The sequence below is a fragment of the Papaver somniferum genome, unplaced genomic scaffold, assembly GCF_003573695.1.
Source record: "Papaver somniferum cultivar HN1 unplaced genomic scaffold, ASM357369v1 unplaced-scaffold_57, whole genome shotgun sequence".
NCBI lineage: Eukaryota > Viridiplantae > Streptophyta > Magnoliopsida > Ranunculales > Papaveraceae > Papaver > Papaver somniferum.
The window spans coordinates 2,919,494-2,941,613 of NW_020648415.1; the positions used below are offsets into that span (position 1 = coordinate 2,919,494).

Here is a 22,120-nt window from a genome sequence, read left to right on the forward strand (position 1 = left end):
GGGGGTGGGGGTGGGGGTGGTGGTGGTGGTGGTGGTGGTGGTGGGGTGTCTAATCATTAATCTACAATGGGAGTGAGATATTAAAATACTGGCAGAATTTGAGATAGAATTGAGATATTTAACTCAGTACAGATCCTTGTGAGCTGATAGGAGGCACATTAGCTAGTAGAGTTTGAGCTACTACAATGCCTTAGATCAGAACTAAATCTTAGAATCCGTTTCTTACAGTCAGAGTTCCAGTTGGCCCCTGGGGGAAAATGGGAATCTTTTGTGGTACAGTTGTAGCACTAGGTCGATTGCACTACTATGATTAGAGTTGAGGTCTTTGTATGGCGTTCAACCTAATGTCGTCACATGTGGGACTCTTAGTGATTGTTACAACTTATAACTATTATTCTAATACATGAAACAAAATTCAACCTGTAATAGTTTTGATTTTATTACACTTGTTATGTTGAAATTTTTAATGACAAACAGGATCAATCATTATGCATGTTATCCTGTGTTGCATATAGCTTATATGTCTATTGAAATTTGGTTATCTACCATGGGATATGGGAATATATGACATCCGACTTTGACAGAAAAAAAAGAATATGTGATGCCTAAGTGACATGATTCAATCTGCTATTACTTACAATCCTTTTCTTATTAGAATGCCTGGATAGAAAATACTGTTATTATAGGGTACAGCTGATGCATCTATTGTCAGCATTCTTATTAGTAGTCGCTTGTAATGCCGAGATTTTGTTGACAATTCAATTGTGTTTGATACTAATACATTTTGAAGTGGCTTAACACTTGTTATTCTTGAAATCCTCTACTTCATTGTGGGTGTACGGATTTCTTTGAGGTTGTTGATTCAGAAATACATACTCTAGATGCAGTTTATTAGTATGTGTTTTGTTGCTTGAGTGTAAAATATATTGTTATCACCAATTTCTGACAGGCTTTTTCTTACAAACTTGTCTGGCTCATTGAGTGTTCCCGTTTCTATGGTTTGGGTTATGATAATAGGTCATTATGGATTGGGTTATGATAATAGGTATAGATGTGTAGGGTCAAATGTGTAGTTCTTTCATCTTTGATTCATGGATTTTGCAATAATGGCCAGTTACATGTAGCACTAACACTCTCCGGGAAGGGTCAAATGTGTAGTTCTGATTTTTTAATCACATATAAATTTGTATTTCATGAGAAGGGAAATTGAAACCTGGGAGCTGGTAAATGCAAAGAAAGTATTTCTGGTCAGTTTTCATCCCTGTTCTAGATGGGTGGATATGAGACACCAAGGGTTACCTTCTGATTTGGTAGGGGATTATCAATGATGATAAAGCATCAAACATCTGTTACAGGTAATTTTATACTTTATTTTGTATTTTGTTTGTTTTAGTTTAGGTTCCAGTTTGTGTGTGCGTGGTTGGGATTCAATGTAATGATGAATACTGCTGGAATCCAACTTGGTATCTATACATTCAGCAGCTTTGAAGTTTTAACATGTTCTCGATTCTTTTTATCCTAATTACAATACCAAGCACGAAGCTACTCTCTTTCACCCTCTTCAGCTTTTACCTCATTATTGTGATTTTCCTTGGCAGTTTCTGCTGGTGCAGCATTTTCTGCAGGGGAGCATCATTCTCTGCTGCTGAAGCTTCAGACGGTAAAGATCCATCCATTATCGTATTTGCTAGTCAATTTGTATTCCCAATCTTGTAAAGCCTTGGTTAAAAGGGGCCAAGACTGGTGATATCAGCAGTTTGGTCTGTACCTTTGAAGGACATCTTTGCGAGAGCTCTACTAGCACCTTTACCAATGAACAGAGTGTATCAGACACCAGGTTCATAAAAAATCCTGCTCTGAGAAACAGCACAGATCTGTCTTTTATTAACGCCACAAGTAACTTCTTTAAACACACGTCATTTAACTGGGGGTGGTGAAGTTTCCATATCTTCGTTAATTTCTCTATGTCTTGGCAGTATATATGCCAGAACAACACAATAAAAAGCTAAAGCTAATGCTAGTAATGTGAAAAAAGTTGCTGGTGCTGATATTGGTTGTTCAAATGTTTCCCGTAGTCCATACTTTCTGATTTGCAGGGACCTCAAACTCTTTCCACAGGGGTTGTGATCCCCACGTGGTCGCTGCTACGATAAATAATGAGGTCTTTCTTTGTATGAAGAAAAAACCAATAGGTTTGGGAAATAATGATAAACAAATGAAAATAAGTTTTATTTTGATGCTGAACCGCAGTCTGAGCAAAAAACAAATGCTGAACCGCGGCTGCCTAAGAATCAATAATCTGTGGTTCCTTTAAATTCAATTCAGCCTCTGAATTGATCACTACGTCAACAGCTCTGAAATCATCAGCTGCCAGTGGTTTATCATATAGCTGTTAAACATATAGCCGTTAAACATGCCTGCAAAAAATGTGTGATTCACAAGATCTGGAATATGTATTCTCATATCATCTACAGCAAGCCTATGGAGATAGCATATAGCTGATAATCTAATTCTGAATTCGGTGCCAAACAAGAAAATACAAAAGCAATCAATTCTGAAACACAGAATTAATTAATTAAGAAAGCAAATTATATTAATCAATAGTCACGTAATATTCTCGACATAAAAAATAAATAAAAAATAAATAAATAGCCAAAGATTATTGATTCTGAAGCATGCATATACTAGAAAGTAAAAAATAAGTGGATAAATAATAAAACCACACACAGCTGTATTAAATAGTAAATAGCAGTACCCCCAGCTAGACATTGCATAGAAACCCAAGCCTCTCCGACCATAGAAGGGCCAAATCAGACTTCGCTTCTGAATTATTGAGCGTCTTGCGAATATCCTCCCCTGTCTTTCCCTTGATCATATCTACTAAAGTCTGGAAAGCCAGATTCAAAAAGTTTGGAAGGAACGTCTTGCGAATCTCCTTCATTGCATCTTCCTTGGCAGTGTCCGCAGCTTTCTTGAGAGTCGAATCCAACAGGTTTTCAATGTCCAAGTAGTATGCCGCTGAGGTAATATTGAACAACAATGTAGCTTGGTTGTTGACCTTATTAAGGAATTCAGCATCCCACTTCTTAAGTTCTTCCTCATCGTCCCCGCCTTCAGGACTTCCTACATGCTTCTCGCAGTATTCAATAACTTTAGCCATCGCTTTGCTCGTGACGTGGGGTAAAGGTATTACGTTCTTGGAATAATCATCTTGTTCGATCATATGCTTAATGGATTGGAGATTGAAGGGCAACAGCTTCTTGAACCTCAAAAGTCACTCCATCAGAACTCTTCAAGGTTACCATCTTTGAAGTTAATGTGACCACTCCCGTCAAACAAGGTCGAAGAAAACCAAGAGATTTTTGGATGAGCTAGCAGAAAAAGAGTAATGTATATATAGATTTCGGGAGAAACTCCATACTTGAACAGTAAGAAGCCAAAACCAATAGTCTTAAGAAAAGATTGCTATGTTTTCGTAGTTGTCTTCGTTAAGAAAACGCAAATTCATGTTTTATGTTTTAAAAAAAGTCCGTCGTATATGATGAGAAGCAATTTAGATATGGAAATGGTACAGGTGAGAATGCAAAATCAAGTAGATCTGAGCTTTCTAAACTAACACTACTTTGGGAAAGGATAATACCTCTGGAAGCTTTTTACGGAATACAACATCAAATCTTGCGTCGAGTGTGTTCTCAAACACAATCTTTCCATCTCGGGAAGCCAACACCACACCTCCAGAACTGAAAACCATATGCATATTTTTGATCAGAAAACAGCCAACACATTTTATTGCTCAATAATAATCATGCATATGCCAAGACTAAAATCTAATAAATAATAACCAAACACACTGTACTGTTCTAGTACAATTGAGGATGGATTGGAACGGAAACAAATTGGAAATAGAAGGGAATCTAAGTAACTCTGCCGAAGCAGCCAACTACAACTTCATTAATTCATAACCTACCCCAAAATAGGGTTCTTCTTACAACTTAAAATGCAACTGGAGATGGAAGGAAAACTCCAAGCAAGAAATGAATCCTAGCCGGACACATGTCCATGATCCACTAGCAACAATTGCCCATTATATAAGCAGACACTCAATTATTAAGGGCACCTGAGACTCTCATCACTAACCAACTAAATTAAGAGCAGCCATATCAGAAGTCACATGACAATCCACTCCCCTTAAAGACATCCTTGTCCTCAAGGATGAGAAAATTGGTCTCACGTTGTCTTTGATTGCACAAGAGTACACTATTGAGATGATCATCACATGCAGATGCAAGTTGCTTGAGCTTGTTGACATTTCTTCGTTTATACTTCCACTTCTCAAGAATCTACAAGTGAGACCCAATGATGACAACTGATGTGAAGTCCATATTGATCCACGTTACAGTACTTGCACTCCAGACGCCCATAAGAAGCATACTAATTTCCCACTGCAATGAGACCAGCAACATGAGCACAGATAAGTTATGAATCACCAGGAGTCTGAATTGAACTAGCAGTAACCCCCAAGAAAACTCCAACTGGAGGCAACCCTTAATTGGTGGAGACACCGGCCCAATAGTTGACAGAAGCACAAAGATGCATGTTGAGCATGACATAAGACAAAATATCAATTATGGCAGCAGTCTCTTTCTTATACTCATTAAACTTGCCGATGATAGATTGCTCCTCATAAGAGTAAGTGTAATTAGACTGGGGACTGTAGCTTGGTAAAACAAATAGCTCCTATAATTCCAGTTTTTGGCAAGGCCCCCAACTGAGAGAAAAACATTTGTTACCCGCCACCAACCGGGTGAAAAGAATCGAAATTTCCACCTTAAGTACCATACCCACAGCAACAGAGTTAGAATTATCTCAACCTCCTTTAGAAAAGCAAGAGTTGCATAGACCCCACGTGCATGATACGGATAGTGCGAAAAGAAACTCATTCTGAAAATCTGGACATAGCTTCTGAACAGTGTGCCTTCTATACCACTGCCCGTTTCATTATAGAAGTGAACTGCCATATCCCAGACTACGGTTACTGCAGAACAATACGTTGTATATGCAGTCTTCAACATCTTGGAAGTTGTCAATAAATTTGCTTGTAAAATTTCTAGACCGCTTCCTGTAACTGTTGCTGAAGTGTAGCTTTGAAGTGGTACCACATGTAACTGCCACCTAAGGTGTTGCTGGAGATTAGCTGGCCCCATAAGCTGCTCAACAACCTTGGAATGCGGACGCACCATGATTTTCACCCCCTCTACAAGAGACTTTTTCCATCCAGAACAACCTTCATTACTACCACAGACTGTAGATCTAGGTTCTGTTGGTACCAAATGAAAAACCAAGTGAAAACACCACCATGTGCTATACTCGAAAAACTGAGATTAAGCCAGCATAATCCGATCTCCTGCTGCAAGGACTGATGACTCGGCTTGCTGGTACTAAGAGCAAGAAACACAAAATTACAGGTAGGTCGCTTGGGAATAACTTGATATGTATGTAAACCACCTCCCATCTGGAAGAGTAGAGCATCACAGAAACTGTATCTACTGCTATGATGTAGTTGGTCGAATAATTCTCTCGCAGTACTAGCTGCATGATGACCTTCCACTTGAAGTAGCAACCTAGACCATAGAACTGTACCCTGTTGTAACCTTTTATGCAATAACTTGCAAACAGCACCGGTCTCAACCCACATAATTGCAATCGAGCCTTTCAATTCATGAATGCGAAGAGAGTGCCTGCTCACCAGTTTAATGGTCAAACTCGCATTTGAAGTATTCCTTAAACCTGTAGAGTACCATTTGTATTTCCATCTCAAAAAGTCCACTAACATCTGTAAGTATATAACTTGGATCTTAGAATGCCCAACACGACAAGACGTGTGCAGATAAATGAAACTTGAATGCGCAACTGTTATTGTAACTCCCTCTCGAATCAGAAACCTCCAAAGTATTTCAGAAGTAATGGAGAGTGCTGACAAGTGTCAATTTGTGCAAGAAACAAACCAGTGCGAACATTTGTGTGAACATAAAATATAAGCACTGAAATTTTTCGAAACTTTTTCAAAAGAATCTGGTGCACATCACCCTCTTGTCTGGGAACGATAATCGTTAATAATTGCACATAAACAACCATCGCAGGAGAAGTTTCAAACTGGTTAAGCCTTCCAGCTGCACAGGAAATTTTACTCAACCAACCATTTGAAAAGAACTTGAATTTCCACCTCAAGTACTCAATCCACGACAACACGTTTAGAATTTGAATCATCTCAAGCAACACACATGCGAATTGTAAGAAAAAAAATTCCGCTACCTTCATACCAAGCACTAGAGCATACCATTTATGTGCCTTGCCAATGCTCACCATTCTAGCTAACAAGAGAATCAAAATTCTATTTGTCGTTGACAAATCAGCAACCAATTTCCATCCACCACCAATTTCAACAACATAGACAAACCGAAGACTCAACGAATTCAGACAGTGAAGTTCAGACAGATACTCATGTCTTGGAAACATCTCACAAACCAAACCCTCATTGTACCTTTCCAGGAATATAGACCCAAGCCGAGCAATCACACAAGAAGAACTTGTATCAAAATAGCCTTCAGAATCACCAACAAAAGAAGATAACCCTTTAATAAGCTCAATTTCTTTTCCGCGATCAAAAAACTCTAACCAGTTTAAGCTGCAAGAAAAAATAATCCCTACTACCACTATAAAGCATTTTATGAAATATACACCAAGCAGTAGCGATAAAACCGCCATTAGCTAGCATACAACCGATTGAGTCATTAAACATCCTACCTGATTCATACCCACTGTTATAATTCATCTTTTGAACAATTTCGTTATAGAACCTACCCAAAAATTGCAACTCGACGTTTCCTAATATAAAATCGATTTTCACTTTATCTTTTTCACGATCGAATAAGCTACGAGAATCATCAAGGAGAAGAGAAAAACGACTCTTACCAATTAGGTTACTGTGACGAAAGACCAATTCCTTCGAGCATTCAAGTTCCTCACAATTACCCTCATCAATTTTAACCTGACATATCTTGACGAAAGCATTTGTAGCGGTCTTTGCAGCTTCATCAACTTGGGAATTGACACTATCAATTGAATCCTCCTTATCAGCGCCGGAAGAAATCGATTGAACGTTCTGAGATTCAACCTGAGTGTGAACTGGAGAAACAGAACTTAACGGAACTGAAGTAGGAGTTGATTTTGCTTCTTCAGATGTATCAACACACAAATCTTGAGCAACAGCTTCACTGATTAGGTCGGAAAGTCCAGTTGATTTAGTAGAATCTCCTTCATCAGATGAGAACCCACCACTGGAAGCTCCTTCTGGATCTTCACGATTGTAGGTCTTCTGGCCAAAATGTTTCTCGAAAACAGCGTCTAGCATATGCGCAAAACTACTCTTGAGATCCTCTAATTCCTCCATTGTTAAGAACCCATTCAATTGAAGAGTATTATTATCAGCTGGCTTATTGATTTCATCGAACGCCTCCATGGATCGAACGAATCTGATAGCACTTGTACTGTTCTAGTACAATTGAGGATGGATTGGAACGGAAACAAATTGGAAATAGAAGGGAATCTAAGTAACTCTGCCGAAGCAGCCAACTACAACTTCATTAATTCATAACCTACCCCAAAATAGAGTTCTTCTTACAACTTAAAATGCAACTGGAGATGGAAGGAAAACTCTAAGGAAGAAATGAATCCTAGCCGGACACATGTCCATAATCCACTAGCAACAATCGCCCATTATATAGGCAGACACTCAATTATTAAGGGCACCTGAGACTCTCATCACTAACCAACTAAATTAAGAGCAGTCATATCAGAAGTCACATGACACACACACAGGGGAAGGTGTCCCAAACATCCTAGTCAATCCATATTATAATATCTACCAAAAAATCTAAAAAAGAACTCCAAATGCAATTACAGTTGGCTCCTCTTCAATAGATCAATATGACGATAAAATCAGCTCTTTCAATGTCAGAATAAGTTATATCTCGAGACCGACTTAGCACGATGTATGATTGACTGAAACTATATGATAATGAGTTCCTAATTAGTAATTACTATGAAACCCATCCTTAGACACGCCTCAAATTTATTAACCACAGATTATGTTCCCAGTTTAACAAACAAAACCAACATAGGATCCTCAATTTCACAGTCTGGAGTGCAAGCTAGATAACAAATATACATGTTAATGTTAGTTGATCTCGTACTTTAATTTGGTCAAAAGACTCAAAGCTAAAATACTACACTTTGTAAGCAAGGCGAAATATTCCCTAGAAAAAAAACAAACTAACTTTTATGAATAAGGCAAAATATGAAAACTAGAATATCCATATCAGTGATGGCAAACAGCAAGGTAATATAACTTCTGATGCAAGCAAAATCATTCAGTGGATGTCTTTCATCAAAATTTGATTGAAGTGGAAAACTTAACAGTGAAGTCCATGTTCATTGTGATGGCTAGGAGCAGGAGGGAGAAAGACATCATTATCGACAAGGATCTCAGGTTCATGAACTCCTGCTTTACTTGCATATTCTTGTTTTGCAGAATCCAAAACTTTGTTCACCAAATTCAGATCAGCTTTTCGGCAACGTAGTAAGACAGCAGGCTCTTTCAGTCGGAGCAAACTCTACAAGGAGTCGAGTCAAAAAATTTCACATCAGCAATTCGAGCAGTTTAATTAGAGAACATAAAAGTAGTGCAGAGAAGTAAATTGCTCAAACCAGCAAAAAGGGTATTTACACAAAAGTGTGCAGTGTTAGTTAATTCGAGAATCATAAAATGGTATCTTTTCAAAGAACAAAAGATTATATAATACTGCCAACACATAGCAATGCACCAAAATTAACACCGACCTGAACAATAAGATCCTTGAGAAGATGCTCGTAGTTACGGGGTTGGCCTGAGACATGAAATATTTCTTCTCCAACTTTTTCAACTAGTTCTCCCAAGAAACCATGGTGATGTCATCGCTCACCTTCAATAGTTCCTTTGCAGCTGCATCTTTCATTGCACTGACCAAATCATCCTGTGCTCGAAGAACTTTGATACGAGAAGCATTGAGCTGCATAGAGTACTCACTACAAAATAGAAACAAAGACCACAAATCAAATTACAAGAAACACAACCCCAACAGTATATTTCATCTCAATATGAGACGACAGACATCCACTTTTCAACTTTTCCAACACTAGAGTTGACCAAAATTACTAGATGAAAATACAACCAACAAGTAATCATTAAAAAAGTCCAAATTGCTATCAATAACGGATTTGCACAACAGCACTGGAATGTACACGAGGATGCCACTTTGCCCTACAAATTAGTGCGTGTAGGATCTCATTTACTACCCTGCTGTTTTAAGATCTTATACCCTCTAGCCCTCGATTTGAACCAATTTTCAGTAACATAAAGTTTTAAACTACTCTAAGCCACAGATTGCAAATCGAAACCTAACTCTACAAAAATTCAAGTATCCACAACTAAAAATCTGCTGATCTAAAGTTTTATCATCATCAATCACAGTACTAATTCAAGTCTCAGACAATCAAAAAATAAAAAATTCCAAATTCAATAAAACCTCACATTTTCTTACGAACTTCAACTTGCTTCTCTGATCTTCTTCTTCTCAGCTTCAACTAATTGCAACTTCTCAATGTTGAATTCCTGTTTTCCCCAATAAACAAACAAACAAAATAAAAACATCAATAAACTACCAAATTCGACATCTAAACACTCCAAATCACAAATTATACCCAAAATCAGCAGAAATTAGTGATTACATACTTCAGATCTAAGAATTTAAACTGAGAAATTTCAGTGATCTCTTACTTCTTCGGCAGAGACAGAGATCTCATTAGCTTTTTCTTCCGCTTCTTGACGGATGAATCTCACCATCTGCTGGATCTGCTTTGATACATTGGCGTCATTCATTTTCGATACCGGAAATTTTTCGAATCGGGGAATTATGAGAGTTTGATTTCGGTTCGATCCTTCTCTGATCGGAGAAGGATGAGAGAGGAAGTAGATATGAGGAGGATGGGAGGGAGGGAGGTAAGACTTGATTTTTCTGGAGAGAGAAATAGGAGAGTATTTGATATTGTGAAACATACGGGAACCCTGCTATATGGGTCCAATATATAGAAGTCCCACAAAATGAATCTTTCACTATCAACTCCATTGTTTAGAACGATTTTTTAGGGATCGTGTTTTTTTTTTCTTGAGGGGACCATGGTTTTATTAGGCCACCTTCCCTATAGTTATAAGGGGTGTCCTAAAGATGACTAACCTACCCTTAACCTAATTTAATTTATAACCAACCCAATAACCACCTATATATATATAACCACCACCTCCTCCCACCACCACCTCCCACCATCGCCGATTACCACCACCACCTCCTCCGAGTATCACCACCACCAACCACCGCCGCCCACCACCGCCGATTACCACCACCACCAACCACCGATTATCACCACCACCTCCGATTACCACCACCACCACTATATATATATATATATATATATATATATATATATATATATATATAGCTTAATTTAAAACATTAACAAAGATATTCTCACAAACTCATTACTTGTCATTCGTTTTTGGTTGAATAAATGAGAAGTAATCATTAAAATGAGTTGAAAATGGAAGTTGCAGAGAGGTTTAATGGAGGGTTTTTTTTTTCAGAGAAAAGTTCGGTTATCACGAATTAATTTTTTCTTAACGAACTCAGAGTTAGGTTGATTCGCAAAAAAATATGTTTAACCGAACTCCTTGTATTAGAACAACACAAGTCCATAAGTTCGGTTCCTTCGCAAAATAAGGATATCACCGAACTTTAGTTTACGAAAATAATGAGAAGTCCACAAGTTCGGTTAGTTCGCAAAAATGTTAAGTTTTCTTTGTAACCGAACTCTACCTTTGAAACTTCATAACCGAACTCTACCTAATTGGCCAAGAAATAAATTTCCTAGTAACCGAACGTTTTCCTAATTACATATATGCATATATAAGCCCAGTTCGGTTGATTCGCAAAATATGTTGAAGTTTGCGAACCAACCGAACTTCTAACATTAGGTTACTCTTAACCTGCAGTTCGGTTGGGGAACTTGGTTACGTTGAAGTTTGCGAACTAACCGAACACACAAGATGTACCCAAATAAATTGTTAAGTTCAAAGTTCGGTTACCTACCATTTTATCCTAGGTAACCGAACATTACACTTTACGACCAAAACCTCCATTAACGAGCGAGTTCGGTAACCTGCGTGTTTGGAAAACGTAACCGAACTACACTTTCAGGTGTGTTCGGTTACATGTTCTTGACATATGGTAGCCGAACTGGCCCAAATCTACATAAAAAAATTCATTTTTTTTGAAAGTTTTGAGCAATTCAACCAACATTATCTAAGTTTGAAGCATACCTAGGTACCCAAATACCCTTCCTCCGATTGTGGTTGGTAAAATCCATCGTTTTTCATGTTTTCCTTCTTCATCTTCTCTAACTTTACTCTCTCAATAATTCTACTTCTTTAAAAAAAAAACATCTGATTTTTTAATCTCACTAATTATCTTTAACTTAATCATCTCACTAATCATTACACTAACTATTATTAGCACTAAATAATCATCCCCCAAAATTAATCAGGAGGGTAATTTAGGTATTAATATAAATATGTAGATAAGGGGTGACCTAGATTTACTTCTAATGTCTTTACCCAAAATAAAACCATGGTCCCAAAAAAAAAAACCATGGTCCCCAAAAAATCGTTCATTGTTTAACATTTTGATATTTTTAGGCCCAGAACTTTAGAATTCAGGGCTTAACAATAAAAATATTATCCAAAATAATTTTAACAATACCAAGACTGCCCTTTAGTATATATATGTAATAAAACTACCTATAGGTTATCTTGTCGGTTTCATTTTCGTTTTCACTTTCTCTCTTTTCTTTCTTTCTCTCGGCTCTGGCGAAAGTTGGGTTTATTTTTTCAGATCTATTTTCATTTTCTTTTTGCAGAGATTTCGTTCTGATTCATTAGTTTTTATCTCCGAAGAGAACGAAGATCGCTATTTCGATTCGTTTTTAGCATCTTTGAAATCTATAATCAACAGTCTATGTTCTTCAAGATCTATTTCCAATAGAGGATGAAAATTCGATGAAAATTCTTAACAAGAACCGAGAACGAAGATCCGCTCTACATAAATGATCCAACAGATAGGTTAATCTATTACTATCATGTTAATTTCATCATAACTTTTAAATTTTTGGTTTCAGAAACCTATTTATTTCGATTTCATCTCGAAAACCTTGTTCGAATCATGAATGGGGTTTAGATCTAATAGTATCTCATCTTATTCTCTCTTTTGAGATGGAAATTTCGAAAAAAAAAATCAACAATTTTTTCTAGGGTACTTGAGTGAGATTTGATTTATCTCAGAATCTATAATTTTGATCGAAAAAATATGTTCGGATTTGAACTAAGCATACTTTGATTTATATCACCCGTTTAGTCGCTTCAAATTTCATTAACTTTTGAATTATGATCTCATTTCGGCAGCTTTTCATAATTGGAGAAATTAACCTTATGTTCTAATGTATAGTTGATTAAAATTGTTAGCTAAACCTAATCATGACGAAAGTATGCAGTTGGAATGAATTTGTCAGTTCCTTTTTGTTGGTTATTCTTGTGGTAGCTAGTAAATTGTTTTTATTTACTGTTTTTTTAGAATGTTGATTGATGATCAGATATAGCTGAAAAATCAAGTAAGGTTGACAAGAAATTATATGGGGGATATGAAATATATTGATGGACTTTATGTATTTCAATTACAGGAAGGTGAAATTTCGATTAATGGTGGCATTATTTCAGTTCAGAGCTTCAAACTACAAGCGGTATGTCTTGCTTAGGATAAGATTTGTAAGGATTGTACTGATGCAGACATACAGTGGATCCAGAAGTTATGGACACAACGATAATAATTTATCCTAGATTTTTTTTGAGGCTTTGCATGTGAGTACTATATCAGATTTGTTTGACAAAATTTACAACTTAGAGTGGTATAAAATTTGAACTATAATTTAGTGTTTCTTTCTCCTATAAATAACACAATGAGATTAGAATTATATTGTCAATTGCTAGAACATAATTGAACTTAATAGTCAGTCAGTCCCCGTGAACCTGGGCCGCCTGGTTAACCACTAAGGATTTATCGTTGTCTTCTCCTCATCTTCACCGACTAACTCAATTTTGGTGCAGAACTTTTACTCAGCATATACATGAGTGCTAGTAACGTTGATAGTTTAATGGATGTGTAGCTACTAGTTACACATGCTAATTAGATGTGTAACTTCTAGGTACACAAGCTAAATATATGTGTAGCAACTGGCTACACATGCTAATTAAATGTGTAACTTATAGATACACATGTTAATTGGATATGATATAAGTTCTACGTTTTACTTATATATTGTTTAATGGATTTTGAGCAGTTGGTGATGTTGGTGGTGGCAATTGAGCTGGAGGTAGTGCGTGTGGTGGAGAAATAAGTGGAGATGATGAATAGCTATGTCTTCCATGACTGTCAGGGAAGGGAAAAGGTTTGTTGAAATTCAAAGCTGAAACTTGAAATTCACTACGTAGAGAAGGAAATCATGAGTATTCATGAAAGCTGAAATTCAAATAAAGACCAAAATCCTCATCAGGTTTGTTGCACTCATTTGTCATTACTGGAGTAATAGCAAATAAAGTGTGCATGAATCATTCGGTGAGAATTTATAAATGATTCATATGTACTGATATCTTTCAGGTACAAGGCGTGGTTCAAGATCGGGCTATCAAACAGTAGTAACAGTTTTTGTTAAATGGGATGGCAGCATGCATCATGTACTTGGAGACTGTTCAAGGAAGGGAAAAGGTTCAGAGTCGTTTCCTGATTCACGGATGCTTTGGAAGCGGAAATTCCTAACGGAATATAACTTGACGGCTTTGCTGTTACACTCAATCAACTCGTTCCTGGATTAAAGGTTTGATATTCACAAAACTGGCGATATGTTTGTTGTGTTATCTTCATTCGATTTAGTTATTTGTACTGGTGTTTTTGATGTACAACTTACTCCATTTGTGTAGGAAAAGTTGCCACCGACAGACTCAAGGCTCAGATCTGATCAAAGAGGTGCCTTGAGAACGGAGAATATGAAATGGAAAATTTATAATTTGCAGCTTGAGCAAAGGCAGCATCACCCATATTTTGGTGAGTACAGAAGTCATATGTATGTGTAACTCCAAGTTACACAAGTAAGATGCATGTGTAACTCCTAGGTCCACAAGTCAGATGCATGTGTAACTTTCGATTACACATGCCATATGCATGTGTACCAGCTGATTACACATGCTTTGTTTTATCATTCATGAGTAGACCTTGTAGTTAACGTTTTGAGTAGACCTTGCAGTTGGTGTGATCTACTCATTCAATGAGTAGACCTTGCAGTTAACATTTTGAGTTAACGTTTTGAGATTTGTGAATTTTGAATTATGCATGGTTTGGGTTTCGAGTATCCCTAGTTTATTTAGCATTAGTGAAGTAAGATAGCACTCTTTTTAATAGACTGAATCATGCCATATGTTGTTGTTGTTAGTGGTGGTGATCATCATTATATGTCCGAGGATATACTAATTGAATGTGTAACTGCTAGTTACACAATCTAATTGGATGTGTAACTTCCGATTACACATGCCATATGCATGTGTAACTTCCTGTTACACAAGTCGTATTACACATATACTTAAGTTCTTATTGCAGCTGATCTCTTAATTGTAATTTATTTTTGAAGTGCAGGATGAGGGCTTACTGTCTTGGACGAAACTGAAGATGCACTTTTTTGTTTTGAGTTATATGGAAAGCCAATACATTTTAGGTCAGTGTCAGTGCTAAAATGGGGAATTCAGAGCTCAATTTGTCTACTTTTTTTTTTTATGAACTTCGATATTATCCATGGGTTTTGTAAGTGTTCTTGATAACTTGACTTTCATCTTTCAGTATCTAGTTTCAGGTTTGTATCCTTACTGACCTTTTTTGGATGTAGTGTAATACCTTTTGTTGTTTGACAGAGTCCTACAAGATATTTTTTCTATTAGGAGTGACGTTATAAAAAAGCATAAATAAGAATTGATGTGTTATACTAGAACTTTGTACTACAAAACTATGTTATAACAGTTGAGAACATTTAGCAAAGTTAGGTGTTGGCTTGTTTTTCAGAATATGGTTGTAGTGGTCTTTTGGAATGAACAATCAGGGGATTCCATTATGACCAAATGTTGCTTGAGTAATGACTTGTAATTGATGAAATATCATTTCTTTCGAATTATTTGGTGTTTTTTTGTGCTCGCAATGCTAAGGTAGTTTCCTTGAAAAGTCTTAGTGTAAGGTCTGGAATACATGTGTCACGCAGTTGAAGTTGTGCCAGGTTCGGTTCTTTTCTTACGTTTTCCTATCCTATTTTTCCCTATATCTTAAAATATTTTTATTATTTCAATTACTCAACTAGAATTAGGCTAGGTGATTTTGGATGCTACCAAGATGATTCAGTAAATTACTATGTAATAAGTTTCCTTGTTGCACTGTAAATTGAATATTTAGTGTTTTTGCTTTATATGTACAAAGAGATTTCAAGTTCACATGCCACTATATATGTGTAACTATTGGTTACACATGCCACTATGCATGTGTAACTCCTAATTACACATACAACAGGCATGTGTAACTCTCAGTTACACTACCCATTTCCATGTGTAAGTCCTAGTTACACATGCTAAAAATGAATAATAAAATTGTTTTTTTGCATCTCTGAATCCAAGTACATTTAACCTTATATGTATGTTTAACTCCTAATTATACTAGTCACATGCATTCGAAAGTGATTATGCGTTGTTTTGTATGTCTTTCTTTTAATCTCATAAAATATGTTTGTTTGTTATTCTTCAGGTTGCAGATAACTTCATAAAAGCTGGTGGTTTATTTGTGGTGGTGGAGGTGCAGGTTTTGGAGGAGGATGAGCAGGCAGTGGTGGTGGCTAGCAGCGGTTGTTGGACCTAGATAGATGCATGTAACTCTCAATTACACAACATAGATGCATATGTAACTCTCAATTACACTAGACAGATGTGTGTGTAACTTGTAGTTACACATCCTAAGAAATTATTCTAAATGAATATTAAAGTAATACATGTACTTTTTGTATGAATTCTTTTTGATGTCTATTTTTTGATATGTAACTTTGCATTACACATGTCATAATGATATGTAACTTCTGGATACACATGGCATATACATGAGTAACTTCTGTTTACACATTCACGCGATATTTTAATAATTTTGGGCCTAGATTTAATAATTTTAGGCTTAAATTTAAATTTCATTTAATTTGGGGCTTGACAATATATGTAAGGGTATGAGTGTCTTTTAATAATTCGGGGCCTAGATTTAAACTTCTTTTAATTAAGGGCCTCATATTATGGGTTATCCATGGGTTGGGGGCCTAATTTTCCCTACTTTGATATTTTATAGGAGGTAGTGTATTATATTGGGCCGTGCTACTAACTTAACGGGCTTTTGTTTTTTCTGATTTCTCATCGACTCGTTATTTTTTTATTTTTTATAAAGAAGGTAAACTCGAACAACATATCTTTTTTGTTTTTTTATATCTACCAGTGAGCCTTATGAGAAATCGGTCAAAGGAGCCGAAGAATGGGGATTAGTTATGTCGTAAGGGGAAAAGTTAACTCTAGTTGTTGTTTTTTTTTTTTGATAGGAAAAGAATATATTACATAAGGAAAACAAGCTTACACGGTTTGAAGGAAAGTGGGAATAATGGTTGTCCATTCCCCATCAGACTCATTGCTTCAACAAAACTTGGCTGCTTTATCAGCCATTGGTAACCAAGATAAAGTTCTTTTACAAATGAAGAAATAGGTGACATTGCATTAGATAGACCTGCTTAATCAGCTAGTATGGTTAGTTTTATTCATTAGATAAGAAATAGGTGACATTGCATCGCTGTAAATGCAAACTTCCGCTATGTCTTTGTTGATTGTCCAGTTAGCCTCTTCCAAAATGGACACACTTTCCGCTTCTTCCGTACTCTTTGCTAGTCCATAGACTGTCTTGCAGGCCTGGTAGTTGCCTGCAAAGTCAGTTAAAACAAGGCCAATGCCAATATTAGTAGCGCCTTCAATAAAAGATGCATAACATGAGATTTTATAACAGCTACTAGGATAAAATTCTTGGACAGACCCTGGTTCAGACATAGGCCTGACAGAGTGAATATCATTCTGAACAGGTAAAACATTGGTTGTTTCGTCAGACAACTTGATTGCACATCTAGCAGTGGAATTAGGAAAACGATTTTTCCTTTGAAAGAGATTATAGCACATGTCCCTCCATATCGACCAAGCTGTAGTAAAAATTATATTCAATATTTTAGCATCTTTACAGTTGTTTAGCCATTTACGAATCCAGTCTTGTATGGATATATCAGTGTCTGCATCTTGGAGTACTAAGTGACCATTATGGACCAGAAACCATACATTTTTAGAGTAAGAACAATGCAACACCATGTGCTCCGTAGATTCAAGATTAGTGTCATCACATAAACAAGAATGTATATCTTGGTTCTGAGTATATCTTGGTTCCGTAGATACAAGTTAACTCTAGTTATCATGTCAATAATATTCTGCAATATTGTGTCATTGGGGACTCGAACCTAGGACCTCCTGAAGCACATGTCATTGGGGACTCGAACCTAGGACCTCCTGGAGCACATGAACCTTTTGAGAAAGGTGGATGACCAGCCGATCTAGATATCCGTTATTGATTAAAAAATGTTGGAGGATACATAGTCTTCCTCTATCCATTTGACAATGTCAGGAGGGTACTGATCAAGATGACAAAAATACTTTGCTTCAATTATAGATTTTTTTGTTAGATTATGAGCAACACTATCACCGGGCCTATGAAATAACTTACAAAACCAAAGTTTATTGCTTAGAAAATTTTCTTTAACTGAAAGAACTAAATTGTGATTAAACCAGTGAACATGTAAATCATCACCGTGAAGTTATTTCATCACAGTCTCATAATGCATTTCAAAAACAACTTGTGTAAATCCTAGATTTCATCCATTCCACTGTCATCCATAAAGCTTTATGAAAAGATGAGGGTACCCATATACACCATAAAATTGTCAACCTATAAGTCTGGTATCTTAAGTGATCGTCTATGGATTGAGTCTAGACAATACCACTTAAGTTATATACCTTGTGTGATTGTCTATGGACGAGGTCGAGACAATACAAAAACAACAAGATATTTACTTGATAATAGTGATGGTAAAAACTGATTCACTACTTGGATCAAAGTCAAGTAATTCGGATTAACGTACAAGTGCAATTTACTTTAAATTATAATAAACAAATTATAATCGCGAAACAATAAAGTAAATGACACATAAAGATTTTGTTAATGAGGAAACCGCAAATTCAGAAAAACTCTGGGACCTTGTACAATTTTGAATACTCTCATAATTAAGACGATATACAAAATCTAATGTCAACTTTGTATAATTGACACCAAGCATACTACCCCTAGCTACTTATTTTCCTAAGTATACTTGCGCCTTCGACTTCGAGAGTCACTCACATGAATCACCACTCCTTTGGATCGTATTCCAAACAGTAGAGGAAAAAAAGTCATTTGGTAACCACTCTAATCAATCTTTGGTGAAAAAGATATTTAAGTTGTTGACAAAGTCTCTTCCGTTTAATCTAATAAAATCCTTTGTCGGGTAAGATCAATGTGAACCAGTAACTTAGATTCATATTCAGACACTAAAGAATGCCACCAAATGATAGTTGCCAATAAATACGACTTTATGACTAGATGAATCTAATCTAAGTCGGATCCCAGCCGATCAAGATGTGTGCACAAGATTCAATCACACACAAAAGATACAAAACTAATAAGAATATATTCTTCGTCTTATCTTCAATCGTCTTATTAAAACCTTATAAAAAAATATCGAAAAGAATCAATACATTCATTAGTATATTCGTGGAAGATTTTAATCATATTCTCCTTCTATAAGAAACTCAATCTTTCATATCAGCACTTGAAGAAGGAGGGATGTTATTCTCAATCTTGATCTTGTGAATTTCCACAAGAAGATAACCTTGTTGCTTGACCATATTTTCTTGCAGCTGAGAAGTTTTGGTGAAAGACTCTGCAAGAACATGTAATTTTGTCTTGGATTGAATATAAAATTGTGTCAATATTTCAATACACTTATCTTTCTTAAGTATATTCTCTCTTTCATTCTTGTTAAGTTAATCTTTCTTTTTGATCTTTTTCTTCGGTTTCTTAGCATCGAGAGATAGTGCAGACTTATTCTTAAAGAACTCTTTCAGATAAAGCAACTTAGCAAGAGAAGACATTGGATCCTGACTCATCATTCGGACAAGGAATGACCAGAGAAGAATGTGAACCTTTTATAAATATCAAAAGTATATTTCGAAAATCTCATACCGCCGAAAATATAATATTCCTAAAAATAAGAATATATTCAATATATATATTTTGAACTACTAGATTTCATTCCCGGAACCTACACAATATCTGCCTTGATTTTTGCTTCCTCACACACAATAGGAACACAATAGTGAGGGTGCAATCTAGTACTGATTTAGTGGTATTAGCAAGAGATTTACTTTTATTATGAGACTTTGAATATGCAGAATATTATTGATCTAGCAAAGTATGATTCTTAGATCTTATCTTGTTACCTTAATGAATCAAGGTTTCTGGAGATTGGTTGGATTTGCACAAGGCCATCTTAGCGATCCTTGATTCTGAGACAGTTTTGCACCTTGTCTTATTTTTTTCCTTGTGCCAATACTTGGATTTTCAACATTGGAAGAGTATCCATTTTTAAAATGGCTAAATCACTAATGGAACACGAATGAATTAAATTAACAATTTGTGTAATATTAGATGTTTCCTCTTCTTCGGAGTTGTATGAATCCGAGGACTCATATAGGGTTACAACTAATGCCTTACTTCTAGTGTACTTCCTTAGATTATGTCAGTTTTTAGCCAGATGAATGAAACCTTTATAGTTGAAGCAATTCGAGGTTTATATTCATATTCTTCCTCTTGATCTTTTATGTTCTTGATTGGAACATGATCATGAGGATGGAAATTACGATGAGTATCTTTTACGAATCTCTTATTTATTTTCTTTAAGAGATATTGAAACTGTCTCGTAATCAATGATAATGTTTATTCAACATCATCATCCGAATCTTCTGCAATCAGTTCATCAGAACCGTCTATCAATTTATTTTTCTCCACATGAGCTTTTGGAAATATTTTAGCTTTAAAAGAAATTCTTTTAGCTTGAATAGATTGAGATTCATGATCAAATATCTTCAACTTTCCAACAAGTTTGCTTCAAATGAGAGTTGAAATATCATTTTCTTCCATGATTGCATGTTTCTTAGATTCGTACCTAGATGGAAACGATCTGAGAACTTTTCATACTATATCCTTTTCAGAAATAGTATTTCCAAGAGAGAAATAAGCATTACCTATCTCAGACAGTTTGACATGAAACTTTTTGTTAGATCATTGCTCGGTCGAACTCGCAAGTGTTGCTATGTCAAGCTTGTTTGTCATGTTCAGTTGCCAAAATTATAAGTCTTGATTTCTAGTATACTTATAGTGATGTTCGGACTAGGATACTAAGTGTAGTTGAGATTTAGACTCCACGGCTTTCATTGAATGAAGACGAAGAACTACTCAAAGGAACTTGTGGAACTTCAACAACCAAAAGGTATGTGGAGACTTGAACTCATCTATCACTCAAAAGTCTATCGACTCTATCTTCTATTTTGAGACAAAAGTCGTATTGCTATATAGACTTCAATTATTCACATTTGATATTTCGAGCCGAGTTATTTTCGCTTATCTATTTCTCGAAATATATGTTGGTAAGCTTTCGCTTTAAACAAGTTCATCTTATATTCTTGACGCAAGTCAAAAGATGATCATGTGAAAATCTCCTTGTAACATCTTACATGATTTGTGTGAGACAAGCATTTGGTGTAGACTCTGAATGTTTCATATTGATCATTCCATCACTTGAAAATTGCTTCGAAGGTAATAGTTTGTGTGAGACAACTATTGTCGTCTTCTAAGGATGTTTGAATGATTGTAATGAGGGTTTAGAACATATAAACATAATTGGATATAAACATAGTGCGTGTATCCACATTTGTGTAAAGTCCAAAATCCGTGAACCTTGATACGCGTAGTCGTACGCGTACTGGTGGGTTATAGAAGTCCGGAAACCTAGTATATGTACCCATATGCATATTGGTGGAAGTTCATGTTTGTGAATTTCTGCTGGAGTTTGGAAGTGTACTAAGTATATGTACCCGTTCGCGTACTGGCGAAACCCAAACTCGGTCCGGCTACTTAAGTATGCATACCAGTTTGCATACTTGAGTAGGTTATGTTCTAAAATCGTTTTGTTTATGAACTAATACATTTATAAATTAAGGAGTGCAATCTTTGCAAACCGTGGCTATAATGTTCATGAAGAGATTCAAGTAAATCAAAATCGATTTTGCTTCAATTGTGTCTTGTATACTTCTAAGAGAATGTAAACAATTGAACAACACTTTAACCAGTTTCATTTGAGTCATTTGAACTAGTTATGATAAAGATGAATTAGGTTAATATGAAAGTGCTCATATGGCTAACCTCGGTTAACCAATGTTGAACCAACTAAGTGTACACGTTTAAGTATGGTTACCTTTATCTAAATGTTGGTGTATCTCATTTGTGTATAACAAGCTAAGTTCGATGAAATTGTTGAAATATATTAGCTTCAATCTAATTAGGTTTTCATCTAAAGGTGAATATTGAATGCTTTGTTACTAAGCTAATATTAATGAACGATTCTGGAAATTTAATTCACTTATTTTATAAGTGTTTAGAATCGGTTTATGTAGACGTAG

General features: G+C 35.9%; 1 protein-coding gene, 1 long non-coding RNA gene and 1 pseudogene across 2 annotated transcripts in view; 1 reads left to right on the plus strand and 2 right to left on the minus strand.

The window, feature by feature from the left end:
• The window catches only part of LOC113343371, a 3,100-nt gene extending 1,038 nt beyond the window's left edge, over positions 1 to 2,062 (plus strand). Inside the window, exons 2-3 of the long non-coding RNA XR_003357206.1 lie at positions 1,202 to 1,355; positions 1,599 to 2,062. This is a non-coding gene — a long non-coding RNA (uncharacterized LOC113343371). The remainder of the gene's footprint in view (positions 1 to 1,201; positions 1,356 to 1,598) is intronic.
• Positions 2,063 to 2,623: 561 nt separating this feature from the next.
• LOC113343370 lies at positions 2,624 to 10,100 on the minus strand (annotated as a pseudogene).
• On the minus strand, positions 3,916 to 8,466 carry LOC113343369. Its single transcript, XM_026587589.1, has 2 exons — positions 6,973 to 8,466; positions 3,916 to 6,602 (listed from the first exon to the last, which is right to left on the minus strand). The coding sequence occupies exons 1-2, from the start codon at positions 7,517 to 7,519 to the stop codon at positions 5,935 to 5,937; spliced, it is 1,215 nt and encodes a 404-aa protein (XP_026443374.1). The 5' UTR covers positions 7,520 to 8,466; the 3' UTR covers positions 3,916 to 5,934.
• Positions 10,101 to 22,120: the final 12,020 nt, after the last annotated feature.